A 15,549-nucleotide genomic window follows, 5' to 3' on the forward strand; every position below is an offset into this window, starting at 1 on the left:
AAAACTGAGTTAATCAGGGTTAACATACATTTGAAACATTAAAAGAACCCAAAAGCCCTACCCTTATCCGTATATATACTGAGGGGAGCGCTACACAAAGTAAAAACTATATACACAATTAATACAGAAACAACAAAGAAATATATAAATGAACTCAATTGAAGCTTTAACAAGTTAAGAACTATATACACACACACACACACAATAAAAAGCAGAAAGACACTTTAAACATTAAACAGTGCATCTGTTACAGACAGAGATCCCTCCAGTTGTCTGGCACAGGATCCTCCGAACGCAAGCGCCTGTTGAAACATACAGAATGATAATGAAAAGTATGGTTAAATAACATTTTGGAACAAAACAAAATAGAAATGGGTATCCAAATGTACTTTAAGCCTAAATGTTTGCCTAAAAATCTATATATTAACAGGTATATATAAAAACAGGTGATGCAAACTTACTCGTTGTGCTGTGCTCGAAGGCCACCCTGGCCTCGCCATCTTCGAGGACACAGGATGGCCTGGTGTATTCCCTGTATTGGGATCCCTGTATACAGGGTTATTGCGATAAGCAAGGGATGCGATCGCCGAATTACCCAGGTCACATGGGGTAACCGCATCTCATGTCTGAGCGGTATTTCATCCCCGACCCATCTTCCTGGTTGCAAAAAAAATATATATATAGTTTTTTTTAATTATAATGATCAGAAATGGGTATCCAAATGTACTTTAAGCCTAAATGTTTGCCTAAAAATCTATATATTAACAGGTATATATAAAAACAGGTGATGCAAACTTACTCGTTGTGCTGTGCTTGAAGGCCACCCTGGCCTCACCATCTTCGAGGACACAGGACGGCCTGGTGAGTCCCGAGGTGGGCATGGCATCGCGGCTCCCTCCGAGTTCCAGTGACTCCAGCATGCCGCCGAACCTTCTTCCCGTGGTTGAACCTCAGCTTTTTACGGACCGGTGTCCCTCTTCAGCGAGTTTCCAGGCATCTCGTTGTCTCCACGGATGCATCTACCACGGGTTGGGGTGCCATGTGCAATGGGCATGCAGCCGCGGGTTCCTGGACAGGACCCCAGCGCCTCATGCACATCAATTGCCTCGAGCTGCTGGAAGTACGCCTGGCCCTGCACCGCTTTCGAGCGCTGCTCAGGGGTCAACATGTACTTGTCCGCTCAGACAACACAGATGGACTGGCGCAGAGCTGGCCACGGGGCCCACGCAAGTATGCGTTTCCCCCAGTGAGCCTTCTTGCACGGGTGTTGTGCAAGATCAAGGAGGACGAGGAGCAGGTCCTGCTGGTAGCCCCCTATTGGCCCACCAAGACGTGGTTCTCCGAACTCATGCTCCTCGCGACAGCACCTCCTTGGCCTATTCCTCTGAGACAAGATCTACTCACTCAGAGACGGGGCACTCTGTGGCACCCTCGTCCCGAGCTCTGGAGACTCCACGTGTGGCTCCTGGACGGGACGAGGCAGGTTTGAGTTCGCTGCCACCTGCGGTGGCGGCAACCATCACTTCTGCTAGAGCGTCGTCCACGAGACACCTTTACGCGTTGAAGTGGAGAAGACCCCCGGAGATGTTCGATCGGTGTCGTGCTTTCCTTCCTACAAGAAGGGTTGGAGCGCAGGCTGTCGCCCTCCACCCTTAAGGTTTACGTCGCGGCCATTGCCGCTTCTCATGAAGCAGTGGAAGGTAAGTCCTTAGGGAAGCACGACCTGGTCATCAGGTTCCTGAGGGGAGCGAGGAGGCTACATCCGCCTCGTCCTCCCCTCGTACCCTCTTGGGACCTCTCAGTAGTTCTAAGTGCTCTGCAGAGGCCTCCCCTGGAGCCTTTGCAATCGGTAGAGTTAAAGTTTCTGTCCATGAAGACAGCACTCCTGGTTGCACTGGCCTCCATCAAGAGGGTGGGGGACCTGCACGCATTCTCCATTGACGAAGCGTTTCTGGAGTTCGGGCCGGCTTACTCTCACGTGATCCTGAGACCCCGGCCTGGATACGTGCCCAAGGTTCCCACCACTCCCTTCCGGGACCAGGTGGTGAACCTGCAAGCGCTGCCCCTGGAGGAGGCAGACCCAGCCTTGGCACTGCTCTGTCCGGTACGTGCTCTCCGCACCTACGTTGACAAAACGCGGTGTTCAGGACCTCAGACCAGCTCTTTGTCTGTCATGGGGGGAGCCAGAAGGGAAGGGCTCTCTCGAAGCAACGGCTGTCTCACTGGATAGTAGACGCCATTGCTTTGTCTTACCAGCAGCAAGGCCGTCCATGCCCCCTTGGTGTGACGGCCCATTCCACTCGGAGTGTGGCCTCCTCTTGGGCTCTAGCGCACGGCGCCTCGCTAACAGACATCTGCAGAGCTGCAGGCTGGGCGACACCCAACACCTTTGCCAGATTCTATAATCTGCGAATTGAGCCGGTGTCCTCTCACGTACTCGCTTTCGCCAGTACTGGACCCGCTTAAGTGTCTTCGCTTGCTTGCCATTCCACTCCTCGGATTGGATAAGTGCGATATTTCCTCAGTGTCTTCTGTTGAAGCCTTGAGTCCTCCAGCACCGACGATGCGGGCACCACTGCTGTTGCTCTGGATGCTGGCTAGGTGCCTCCATGTGCACGGTTCCCTATGGTAACTGTCTCATGTGTATTATCCACTGTAAGCCTCTCTGAGCATGTGTCTTCCCTTGGCAAGCCATCTGCCACCCCTGGAGTTAAATTCTAGTAGCCACCTGCGGTTGGTGCTCCAGTGATCTCCATATGCGTTCCTATGTGGCCATATGTGTATTTGTAAGTCCTCCTTCGGTAGGCATCTGGTAGCATGTCCCTCCCGGGATATGTTTCCCAGTGTACCTTGGTAATCCTGTGTCAAAGTGGGATCCCTAAAAAAAAAAAAAAAAAAGGGTAAGGTGCAGGGGTCCAGACTTTCGCAGGGCACTGGAAGACAGCTTGAAGATGGCGTGATGGCACTGACCCCTATTCTCCGTCACTTCTGACGTAACTCGAAGTGACTACGAAAGGGAACGTCTCCGTTACGGATGTAACCCTCGTTCCCTGAGTAGGGAACGGAGACGTTACGTCTCCCTGCCACTTCAGCTGTATCGCTGGGTAGACGCCGGAGTTCAGTCTTGGCTCCTCAGTGAAGACATACTGCGGTTGCGTTCACTTCCTCCTTTTATACCCACTGCGTGGGGCGGAGATACGCTATGCAAATTCCGCAGCCCCAAGGCATTTTCATTCCATTGGCTCATTGTTAAATACTCGAAGAGGATTGGCTTTCATGCGAAACCCCCATTCTCCGTCACTTCTGACGTAACGTCTCCGTTCCCTACTCAGGGAACGAGGGTTACATCCGTAACCGAGACGTTTTTTTCTTACAGTGCAGTGTAATCATTACCAAATACATTTAAGAACAGCAATTTACCTGCATGTCAAGTCAAGTCAAGTCACATTTATTTATATAGCGCTTTTCACAATACAGATTGTATCAAAGCAGCTTCACAGTGATAACATGAAAGTAGTACAACACAGATCAATAATACTGCTAAACACTAAATAACCCCAACTGAGCAAGCCAGAAGCAAGGCGACAGTGGCAAGGAACCAAAACTCCATCAGACTGGATGGAGAAAAAACCTTGGGAGAACCCAGGCTCAGTCGGGGGCCAGTTCTCCTCTGGCTTACATTTATATTGTTTATATATAAATCATAAATGTAAATATTGTTTATGCATAAAACGGCGCCATAACATATCGCAGGCGTTGAGTCGTCTCTTCACAGGCGTTGAGTCGTCTCTTCACAGGCGTTGAGTCGTCTCATCACAGGCGTTGGGGCATCCGAATCCCCGTGAGAGGCTGGAGACAAAACTGGACCTGACGAACGCCATTTTTCTCGGGACAAGCGTCCCGAGATAACAGCAGAAAGGCAGATGGGAAATAATTAGCATAGCTGATGTTCATAATGATTTCCATTATACGGGAGTCGGTGTTAGAAAACCACTATCTCACAAACTCTCCGTAACCCAACCATACGCGCCGACCCGTTTGACTAAGGCTGTCGAGCCCCACTGTCGCGGAAATGCGTTTCAGTGGCAAACGGTTCCATATGGCATAACAGAGGACTAAAAAGTAAGTATTATGTGAATGCTTGACTAAAGAGATGCGTCTTTAATCTAGTTTTAAACTGTGTCAGCGAGTCAGAGCCTCGGACCGTATCGGGAAGGCTATTCCAGAGTTTTGGAGCTAAATGCGAGAACGCCCTCCCTCCTTTAGTGGACTTCGATATCCTAGGAATGACCAGAAGCCTTGAATTTAGTGATCTTAAGGAACGCGGTGGATTGTAGGGCGAAAGAAGGTCCGTTAAAGAGCATATTGCAGGTAAAAAAAAATTTGAAATTTATAGATAACCTTGTATGAAAATACCATATGAAAAGTTAATGCAGGATTTAAAATGTTTTAAAACAACATAAGGGCACTAATTTAGAAGATAAAGTGAGCGTTTCTTGGACTGCTAGTAAAAACGGCTTTTTTTTCAACGTCGCGTCATTTGACGTCATAGCAGGGAGCCGCAGCCTCGGCTCAGTGAGAGCAGGCTGGTGTTCAGTGAGAGGGCTCGTCAGTCAGTGTGCTTTCGTTAGTTTTTGGATTTTAATTTATCATCGTCATGGTAAATTATTGTGTTTGTGGAGATTGCAAAAACTCCAGCCTGTCAGGACTTCAAGATCGAGTCCACAAGTTTCCATTACAATAAAAGTGACGGTAGCCTATCTTTCGTTCCTGGTGCGGTTTGAGCAGGTGAAGAGACGGGATTTCTTTTCTGCATTGGCTCGGAAAACGCGGTCGTGTGTAGCGTTCACTTCAGATCAAATGACTATAGCATCCCGGCGATATGATGGAGTTCAACATCATGGTATGCCGAAGCAAGAATATTGATCGTCGTATACTACCAATGGCATCAAATAGTGGTATATAACTTAGTCATGTCATGCCCTAAATAGAACTTATAATTGAAAAACAAAATTGGTTGTTTAAATACTCAAATCTTTAATGTTCTGTTTATGTTATAACCAAGGTGAAAAATATGTATTAAAAATTTACCTGAGTATAGCCTATGCTTTTAGTATAGAAATATACTCAAGCAAAGTTTTTATACATTTAATAGTATATAAATCTACCCTAAACATACTAATGTCTGCTGGCCTGTTATAGGATCATAATAATCTGTACAATATTGTGAGCACAGTGTATATCGTTAGCGAACGTGTATAGCCTAAGCACGTCTCTCACCTAAAAGGCACCTGTCCTGTTCTCCACTGGTTCTCCTCACATCACAGCTCAATTTTTCTCTGACCATTCTGTCTGACATTATCCTGGCCTGTCCCTGATCTCTTTAGCATAGCAGGCTCACAACTTTATGGCTTGATCCGTCATACGAGTATTTCCTCAGCGTCCGAAATGTCATGCGATTCATTGTTTTCCTGTTGTGTGAATCGACGGCTCTCCCGCTCATTGTGTCACGCCCGCCACGCCCATTTTCAGACGCGGAAGTAAAATTCTCTCACAAAAACGACTGCAGAAGCTTCTGTAGCGTGTTTATACGTATATTTTAAAGAAAATCTAGTTCCTACATTGTTTTTCTATGCATTGACTCGTTGGGTCCTCTAACCTGCAATATGCCCTTTAAGTACATAGGAGCTAAACCATTTAGGGCTTTATAGGTTAGTAGCAGTATTTTGTAATTGATACGGAACTTAATAGGCAACCAGTGTAGAGATGATAAAATCGGTGTTATATGATCATATTTTCTTGATCTAGTAAGAACTCTAGCAGCTGCATTTTGTACTAACTGTAGCTTGTTTATTGAGGATGCAGGGCAACCGGCTAATAAAGCATTACAGTAATCTAGTCTCGAGGTCATGAATGCGTGAACTAATTTTTCAGCATCAGAAATAGATAGCATGTTACGTAGCTTAGCAATGTTTCTAAGGTGGAAAAAGGCTGTTCTTGTAACATATGAAATATGATTTTCGAACGACAAGTTGCGGTCTAGTATAACACCCAGGTCTTTTACTGTTGTGGATAAAGTAACAGGACATCCGTCTATATTAAAGTTGTATTGTGAGAGGTTTTGTGAGTAGTTTTTTGGACCAATAAGTAATACCTCCGTTTTATCTGAATTTAATAGCAGGAAATTACGCGTCATCCAGCATTTTATATCTTTGAGACACTCTGTCATTTTAGATGAGTTAGTGTTTTCATCTGGTCGTGATGAAATATATAATTGAGTGTCGTCAGCGTAACAGTGGAAATTAATTCCATGTTTTCTTATAATATTACCAAGTGGCAGCATATATATTGAGAATAGCAGAGGGCCTAAAACTGATCCTTGCGGTACTCCATAGTCTACTGACGTTATCTTTGATTTTTTCCCATTTAAACAGACAAAATGAGAACGGTCCGATAAGTACGATCTAAACCAGCTTAATGCCTGTCCCTGGACACCGGTGAAGTTTTGTAGTCGATCCAAGAGTATTATATGATCTATAGTGTCGAACGCAGCGCTAAGATCAAGTAGGACTAGTATTGAGATACAGCCTTGGTCAGAAGCTAAAAGTAAATCATTTGTAATTTTAACTAGCGCAGTTTCTGTACTATGATGCGGTCTGAATCCTGACTGGAATTTTTCATAGATATCATTTTCTTGCAAAAAAGAGCACAATTGAGCGGACACTACTTTTTCAAGTATTTTGGACATAAATGGAAGATTTGAAATGGGTCTGTAATTTGCCAAGTTATTTGGATCTAATTGCGGTTTCTTAATGAGCGGTTTTATTACAGCCAGCTTGTATATTTTTGGGACATGACCTAAAGATAAAGACGAGTTAATAATATTGAGGAGAGGCTCTTCCACTACAGGTAATAGTTCTTTCAGTAGTTTAGTGGGTATTGGATCTAATAAACAAGTTGTTGGTTTAGATGCAATGATAAGTTTATTTAGCTCTTCCTGTCCTATCGTTGTAAAGCGGTTTAGTTGTTCTAGAGGGTCCATAATTGAAGCTGAATCATAAGACACCATAGCGGATTGTACATTTATAATTTTGTTTCGGATGCTTTCTATTTTCGCATTGAAATAATTCATAAAATCATTACTACTAAACTGTAAAGGTATATTTTGCTCTGGTGATGTCTGTTTATTTGTTAGTCTAGCCACGGTGTTAAATAAAAACCTTGGATTATTTTGGTTATTTTCGATTAGTTTGCGGAGATGCTCAGCCCTGGCTGTTTTTAGTGTCTTTTTATAACGTGACATACTGTCTTTCCACGCGATTCTAAAGACCTCTAAATTAGTTTGTTTCCATTTACGCTCTAAGTTGCGAGTTTCTCTCTTGATAGCGTGCGTAGCACTGTTGTACCACGGTGCTTTAATTTTCTCTCGAACCTTTTTTAATCTAATTGGCGCAACAATATCTAATGTACTAGTAAGAATGGTGCTTAAACTGCTAGTCATTTCCTCTAATTCATCTGTTTGTTTGGGTTCACTTAGCAGCTTAGATAGATCAGGTAAGCTATTTGAGAATCCATCTATAGTGGTTGGAAGGATTGTTCTGCCTGGTCTATAACGTGGCGCAACATGACATATTTCAGCAGTACGTATTATACAAGTCACCATGTAATGATCAGTGACATCATCGCTTTGCGGTATAATATCTATATCAGTTGGATCGGTTCCATATGATATAATTAAATCTAGTGTATGATTTAGACGATGAGTGGGACCACTGACGTTTTGTTTGACCCCAAAGGAGTTTAATAAATCTGTAAACGCAGCCCCTAAAGCATCATTTGTATTATCTACGTGTATGTTAAAATCTCCAGCAATTATTGCTTTATCGACATTTACCAATAGATCCGAGAGAAAGTCTGCGAACTCTTTTAGGAATTCAGCATATGGCCCTGGAGGTCTATATACAGTAGCCAGGGCTAGAGATAATATAGATTTCCTTCTTACATCTAAGAGCGTAACATTTAGCACAAGTACTTCAAATGAATTAAACCTGTGACCTGTTTTCTGAGTAATATTAAAAATATCTTTATAGATTGTTGCAACACCGCCGCCACGACCGATCAGACGAGGCTCATGTTTATAACAGTATCCTGGCGGAGTAGATTCGTTTAGACCGAAATACTCATTTGGTTTAAGCCAGGTTTCAGTAAGGCACAGAACATCGAAGTTATTGTCTGTGACCATTTCATTTACGATAACCGCCTTAGGTGTGAGCGATCTAATGTTTAGGAGACCTAGCTTTAGAAATTGTTTTTGTTGACTGATATTTAGATTTTCTGGTTTAATTACAATAAGATTTTTGCTAGATCCTACACTAGATTTATTGTTTGGATTCACTAAACGAGGAATAGACACAGTTTCTATATAATGTTCCACACTATGCTTATTAGTTAAGTTTGGACCGCAAAGGCTGTAATTTGGACTTTGACTCATTAGTCATCTGGTGCGTAATGTCTTGGAAATGTTGTCCGACAGCACAGCCGCTCCGATTCGGCTGGGATGGAGACCATCTGTGCTGTACAGCCTCGGTCTTTCCCAAAACAGATGCCAGTTATTTACAAAGTGCAGCCCCTGTTCATTACACAATGACATTAACCATTCATTTAATGCAAAAAGTCTACTGAACCTTTCCTGTCCTTGTCTGTACGTGGGAAGCGGTCCAGACACGATGATCGCTGCTTTAGGCGCTGTGCTGCGTACCGTCTCGATCAGGCTCCTGTAGTCCTTCTTCAGAACCTCCGTCTGCCGCAGCCTGATGTCGTTCGCTCCCGCGTGCAGCACAACAGCTCCGACGCGCTCGTCCCCGTTCAGGATCTCGGGAACCTGTGCAGCAACATCAAGAACACGAGCACCAGGAAAGCAGTGAGTGCGCACTTTACCTTTATCCAAATTAGCGCGGACATGGCGGACTATGGATGTGCCGATGATCACGGCGTCATCGCGTTCCGGCTCGCGAAGAGGGGAGAAGCGGTTCCGGGTGGAGATCTCGAAGACCGGGAGGGGCGGAGAGGCAGCTCTGGCTCGAGTCTTCCGCTGTGTGATCCATGGTCCATGTTGTTTCGGTGCCGGAGTGAATGAAGCCTTAGATGATCGCATCTTCCTCGGCAGAGTAACGTACGGCGTAGATGAACTCGGAGTCAAAGAGTGATTTGATTTGTTAGCGTCGGCGCGTGATGCTTCAAGCGTTGAGCGCCGATCCAGCAGCTCGGCTTGCTTCACCAGCAGACCGCGGATCTGTTTCTCGACGTATTCCAGCTCCTGCTTCACCGTGAAGAGCTCGAATGTGTCTTCATCTGCACTCAAAGGTAATGTTAGACACGCATCTGATATGTTCGCCATTATAACGGATGATCAGTAAATTAGTAGTGATACTACAACTATCACCACTAATTTAGGATTGAAATGTCCGAAATAACCAGGATTCAGTGAAACGGGTGTAAAATGAGACGATCAATAGGCGAGAGGGCACGCGTGGAATGCTAGCGGGCTAAAGGCTAGTGGCTAAAGGCAAATTAATTTGCCTTAAAGGCTAAAGGCAAATTACCCCTGTACTGGCCTCATTACACTGGCTCCCTGTATCTTTTAGAGTGCTGTTTAAAATTTTATTAATAGTTTTTAAATGTTTAACTAAGACTGCACCACCTTATCTTTCCGATATGCTGTACTCTTACACCCCCGCCAGAGCATTACGGTCAGCGGATCAGCTCCTTTTGACTGTCCCGAAAACTAGGCTCATCACCCGCGGGGACAGAGCGTTTTCAGTGATAGGACCACGGCTCTGGAATAGCCTACCTATCTCCGTTAGATCCGCAGAATCTGTTGAGCAATTTAAAAGCAGCCTAAAAACACACCTGTTTTCCATAGCGTTCAACACTGTTTAAGCAGGTTACTTTGGCCGTTCTACTACTGTATGTTTTTATTTTCTATTACGTAATGATCCATTGTATTTTATTATTTTGTGATTGTTTTTGATTAACTGATTTTATATGTACAGCACTTTGGTAAGCTGTCCGTGGACGTGTCATTTTAAGGCTAGTTATGCATTGTCATGAAATGCTAAGTACTCCTACATGTTGCATTGTCTCCTCTGTCCACTGTGCTGCAAGTTTTTAGTAATAAACCACTAACAATCATGAATTATGACCTAATAATGCATTGACAACAAACAGCCTAAAGAGGTTCCGTCAAATAAGTTGCAGGTGGGATGCTGTCCCACCTGCAACTTATTTGAGGTCCCTGAGGTCCCGTAAGCACTCCATGGACTGACCACAGACAGCATACAGGGACCCTGTCTAATAAGTTGCAGGTGGGACTCTTTTGTGCCCACCTGTAACTTATTTGATAGGGTCCCTATAGGCTGTTTGGGGACACTGTCAGTAGACATAGGTGTTATAACAAACTAATTACACAGGTTTCGATTACACGAACAGCTCAATTAACACTTTGACCAGTTTAAACCATTTTAATAAAGCGCCTAATTAAATTTGAATTATCTAAGCAATACTTGGAAAAAAATGGACAGACAAGAAGTTAAAATTCCAAACAACAAAAACTACTTTATTTTGAACAAATATACAGGAAAAAAGTGAAAATTAAATGGAAATGGTGATGGGTAAAAAAAACAAAGGAACAACTCAAAGTCTTTAAAAAATCGAACACTTGAACAGTTTTTTTTTTTTTTTTTTTGGAACAAACACTCTCTAAAAAAAACACACTTTAACTGACTTGAACTATTAACAATAAACACACTTGAACACTTGAACACTTGAACAGTTTAAAATTCGAAGAAGAAAAATCTCTCGCGGAACAAACACTCACGAACCCTCGTAACACGAACTCGACGTCTGAAAAACGTCAACTCAGTTTCAACGTCTATTTGCGCTGCCTGCGCTTCTTTATGGCCTCCTTGACCTTCTTGGAGACCTCCTTTTGGCGTGTCAGGCCGACGAGGGTCGTGGAGGTGGGGGAAAAGATGGCCTTCTTTACTTTCAGCGGGGACACGTGCCTCTGGGTCGACGGCAAACATTTCAGGGGAGTCAGGAGCACCGTAGCTGTCCTTCTCCGCCGCGGGTACTTTTTTGGGGTGGTCGTCTCCTCCTCCTCGTCTTGGGATCCCACCGCCTCTGCGCCTGACTCGGCCTTCTCCTCCTCTTGGGATCCCACCGCCGCTGCGCCTGACTCGGCCTTCTCCTCCTCCTCTTGGGATCCCACCGCCGCTGCGCCTGACTCGGCCTTCTCCTCCTCCTCTTGGGATCCCACCGCCGCTGCGCCTGACTCGGCCTTCTCCTCCTCCTCCTCCTCCTCATCCTGCTGCTCCTCGTGCTGCGCGAAGTAGGAAAAACACGCGCGCACACACACACACACAAAAAGACAAGGTAAGTCATCGGTTGTGATGTCGCAAGAGGGATGTCGTAACTCTGCAGTCAAAGGAAAAAGCCAACTCACCCCACTGGAGTCGGGGCTGGACGTCCCCGGCTCCTGGTACTCCGGGCTCTTGGTCGCCTCTGGAGTCGTGCTGCCCGAAGTCATCTCCTCGTCCGAGGACTCTGGAGCTCTCCTCTTCTTCTTGAGGGGCTCCTTCCCCTTCGCGGGCCGCTTGCGTTTGATTGAGGTCGGCTGTTTCGATGGGGAGCCCCTCTCTTTGCCCTCTTCGCCCTCCAGGGCGGTGTCAGGTCATGTAAAATTTGTCTGCCGTCCTTGTGTCGTGGCACATAAACTTGGACAGCTTGACCCGGTCGTCGTTGGAGTGGGTGAATTTTATCTGGGAGGACAGAGACAGAGAAGAGTAAAAACCAATGCCGCCACTGGCGGAGGACCTCCGAAACGCGTGCCGGAAGCGGCGACGGGCGCTTACTTGGCTGGCGATGGACGTGCGGACGTCTGTGAAGGTGGGGCACCCGGGAAGGCCCATGGACTTCCAGGCCTCTTGGAAGTAGGAATTTAGATTTTTGCATGGGTTTGGGGTTGAAGTGAAAAACAGGAACTTGGCGGAGGCTCCGCCGGGAAGCTGATCTTTGACTCGGAGGAGTCGATTGACCCAACCGAACTCCTCCTCCGTCAAAACGATCTGGGCCGACCCGAAAGCCATGTTCGTCTTGTGGTTGGCCACCTGTGGACACACGAGGGGAAGAAATAAAAATAGATGGATAAATCAATCAATAAACAAATCAATTTAAAAAAAAGTCCACACAAAAACACAATCGGGCAAAGAAGAGTCGGACGCTCACGTTTATCAGGTACGCCTTCTCCGAAGTCGATTTGCGGGCCGGGATGGCCTTGGCGGCGAGTTCCCTGCACTTGCGGAGGGTGGCCTTTTGGATGATATTGACCTCCTTGCCCTCCTTGACCTGCGTCTGGTGGACGGCCACGCCCCTCTTCAGAGACTTGCGGAGCGCCCCCATCTCCCTGTGGAGGCAGACCAGGGCTTTTTTGGTCAAGCGGCAGGACTGCGGAGGGGTCTCCGACAGGACGTAGTGCTGTATGGTGGTCACGGTCATCTTCGCCCGCCGGAGGGAGCTGACCCAGCTGCGAAAACAGAGACAAAAACCGTCAGAGAGGCGGCAGAGCTCGCTCAAAGGCTGTGCCCGCGACGGGGGAGGCGTCACTCACCCGTGTATCCTGGCGGTGTCGTCCAGGAAACGGAAGTCCGCCAAGTTCTGTTTTCCCCTCGCCATGGCCGCCAAAAATTTCTTGATCCGGTACACCTGGCAGCCGACGTTCTCTTTCAGCTTGGTGCCGGGGTCCGGGCCTTCCCTGTGGCGCCTGTACTCCTCCACGATCTCTTCTGCAAAGAAAAAACAAAAGAGAGAGAGAGAGAGGAGAGAGAGAGACGACGGCGAGAGAGCAAAGTGTTAGCGTTAGCACGATCACGGGTTAAAAAGAGAAAAGGGGCGAAAGCGTCACACTCACTTAGCGCGCCCACGTGGTCGGGGTAGTGGGGTTGCTCCTCGCCCGGGTCCTCCGGCTGCTGGCTGGTGGAAGGCTTCTCTTCTTCGCCCCCTCCGGAGTCTTCTCCTCGGACGAGGCTCGGGGCTGCTGCTGCTGAGGGGTGGAGGTGGCCTCCGGCGAAGACTTGACATCCTCTTCCACGGGGGCGCCTTCCTCTTCCTCCGGACCCAGGGAGGAGAGGAGCCTTTTGGCCGCCCGCCCGATTTGGACCGAGCCCAAGGAGGTCGACCTCCTCTTCAGGATACGATACCTCCGGGTGACCGTCCGGAGGGTCTCGCTGAGGGTGTCGACCTGCTTGCTCAGGTCGACCACCTGGTTCCTGAGGAGCTCCTTGACGTTCTTGCAGCCCTGCTTATCGCACTCCTCCTCCTCCAGGGTCTCTGGGTCTTGGGGGTTGGACGGGTCCTCCTCGATGAACTGCTGCTGCTCCAGGTCGAGGGTGGACACCATCGGAGGAGCGGGGTTGGAGGCCCTCAGGGCAGTCAGCTTTTCAAGGCACACCCTCCTCTTGCAGTAGCGGAGCGCTTCGTCCTGCATCCCCGCCGTGACCTCAGAGTGGGTGCGGATGTGGCGGTCGAGTCTGTTGGAGAATTTCCCGCACGCAGGAAGTGGGCAGAGGCCTGTACGGGCATTCACTCGCCCCGACTCCATGGCAAGGAGCAGCTTCCTCTCCTCCGGGTTCTTGACGCCGTGGGTGACCACCAGGTGCTGCCCGAGCCGGGCGTACGACTGCAGACAAAGTGGGCAGGTTTCCGCTGCCATTTTTGCAGGTGCCCGGACGATGGACTCGCTCGCTGGAACGTCTGGTGCGGACTGACTGGGGTCTACTCGCTGCCCAGAGCCTCTAACCGTACGCTTACCCGAAAATGGGGTTCAAAATCAAGTAATTTGCTGCACACTTACCTGTAAATGGGGTCCAAAATCGAGTAATTTAATGCACACTTACCTGTAAATGGGGTCCAAAATCGAGTAATTTAATGCACACTTACCTGTAAATGGGGTCCAAAATCGAGTAATTTAATGCACACTTACCTGTAAATGGGGTCCAACATCAAGTAATTTAATGCACACTTACCTGTAAATGGGGTCCAACATCAAGTAATTTAATGCACACTTACCTGTAAATGGGGTCCAACATCAAGTAATTTAATGCACACTTACCTGTAAATGGGGTCCAACATCAAGTAATTTTATGCACACTTAACTGTAAATGGGGTCCAAAATCAGGTAATACAATGTTATAATAATATGAGTTCAATTTAAAGTAATTTACTGTACACTTACCTAAAAATGGAGTGCAATTTAAAGTAATTTAATGTACACTTACCTAAAAATGGAGTGCAATTTAAAGTAATTTAATGTACACTTGCCTTTAAATGGAGTGGATCATCCCAGCCACAACTGAATAGGCTTTCCACGGTCAGGCTGGAACCATTGTTACAGGTATTTATTGTTTTTAAAAAAAACATTTATATATCTTTTACCTGTAAAAAGTTTTACCGGTAAGTTTTACCTTTTATATATCTATAACCTGTTGTGAAACCCATGACCTGTAATTATGACCTATTAATGCATTGACCACGGACAGCCTAAAGAGGTCCAGTCAAATAAGTTATAGACCTGTGTGAACTGACTTTGTTGCCATTTTTTTTTTTTAAGATGCTGCTGACGTGCCCCCTCTGCCCGGCCCAGGTTCGTCACCTGCGGCATCACCTCCGGTCGCAGCATGGTATCGTAAACGGGGAGGAGAGGAGGATCCTGCTGCGACTGGCGAGGGGCTGCATTAGGTTGAGGAACCTGGGCTGCCCAGAGTGCGGGGTGGTTTACGAAAACGTCGAGAGGCATTTTATATCGGGCCATGCAGAGCTGACGGTAAGTATAATCTCAAACTAGCATTCTTGTTTTATTGAATTCATTCAAAAAATGTTTTGAATAAAACTCTCTTTTCAGAGAAAGAGGATCAAGTTGTTGACCAGACGACTGGAAAAGGAGGTTGCAGAGAGACAGCTGGAAGAATTGAGGGATGGTCAACAACTTGACCCTCCAATCTCGTCAGCTCCGGATGGCCCTGAAGGAGGAGAGCAGCCACAGAGCCCTGTTCACACAGGTGTTCAGAGCCCTGTGGCTGTTCCGCCTGAATGCCTCCAACTGCTGGGTAGGTTTTGAATGATTTTTTTTTGTTTGCAATGGGAATATGACATTTTTTTTTTTACAAGATGTTGAACAAATTATTGAGTCTTGTGTGTGTGTGTGTGTGTGTGTGTGTGTGTGTGTGTGTGTGTGTGTGTGTGTCTATTGTAGAAGATTTTGAAATGGAGACTGCTCCTAGCTTCCTGGGTAAGTGATCAACATGTAATTATGCTATATTGTTATTACAAGAACAATACATTAATATCTTTTTTTTTTTTTTTTCATTATAGAGTTACTGATGGCAAGTGAGCCAGAGCAGGAGGTGAAAGCTTTTGGTAGGTATCAGGTGAACAATTGTTTAAACTTGTACTGTGTTGTCATGAATAGGACATTAATATATAAATATATAGATA

At 46.4% G+C, this 15,549-nt stretch overlaps 1 protein-coding gene across 1 annotated transcript; it reads right to left on the minus strand.

The window, feature by feature from the left end:
* Positions 1 to 162: 162 nt before the first annotated feature.
* LOC148997362 (uncharacterized) lies at positions 163 to 928 on the minus strand. Its single transcript, XM_089122468.1, has 3 exons — positions 800 to 928; positions 462 to 657; positions 163 to 302 (listed from the first exon to the last, which is right to left on the minus strand). Exons 1-3 carry the CDS (start codon positions 918 to 920, stop codon positions 248 to 250), a joined length of 372 nt encoding a protein of 123 aa, XP_088978594.1. The 5' UTR covers positions 921 to 928; the 3' UTR covers positions 163 to 247.
* Between the last annotated feature and the right edge of the window lie 14,621 nt (positions 929 to 15,549).

The sequence above is a fragment of the Pimephales promelas genome, chromosome 2, assembly GCF_988280905.1.
Source record: "Pimephales promelas chromosome 2, fPimPro1.hap1.1, whole genome shotgun sequence".
Lineage (NCBI taxonomy): Eukaryota > Metazoa > Chordata > Actinopteri > Cypriniformes > Leuciscidae > Pimephales > Pimephales promelas.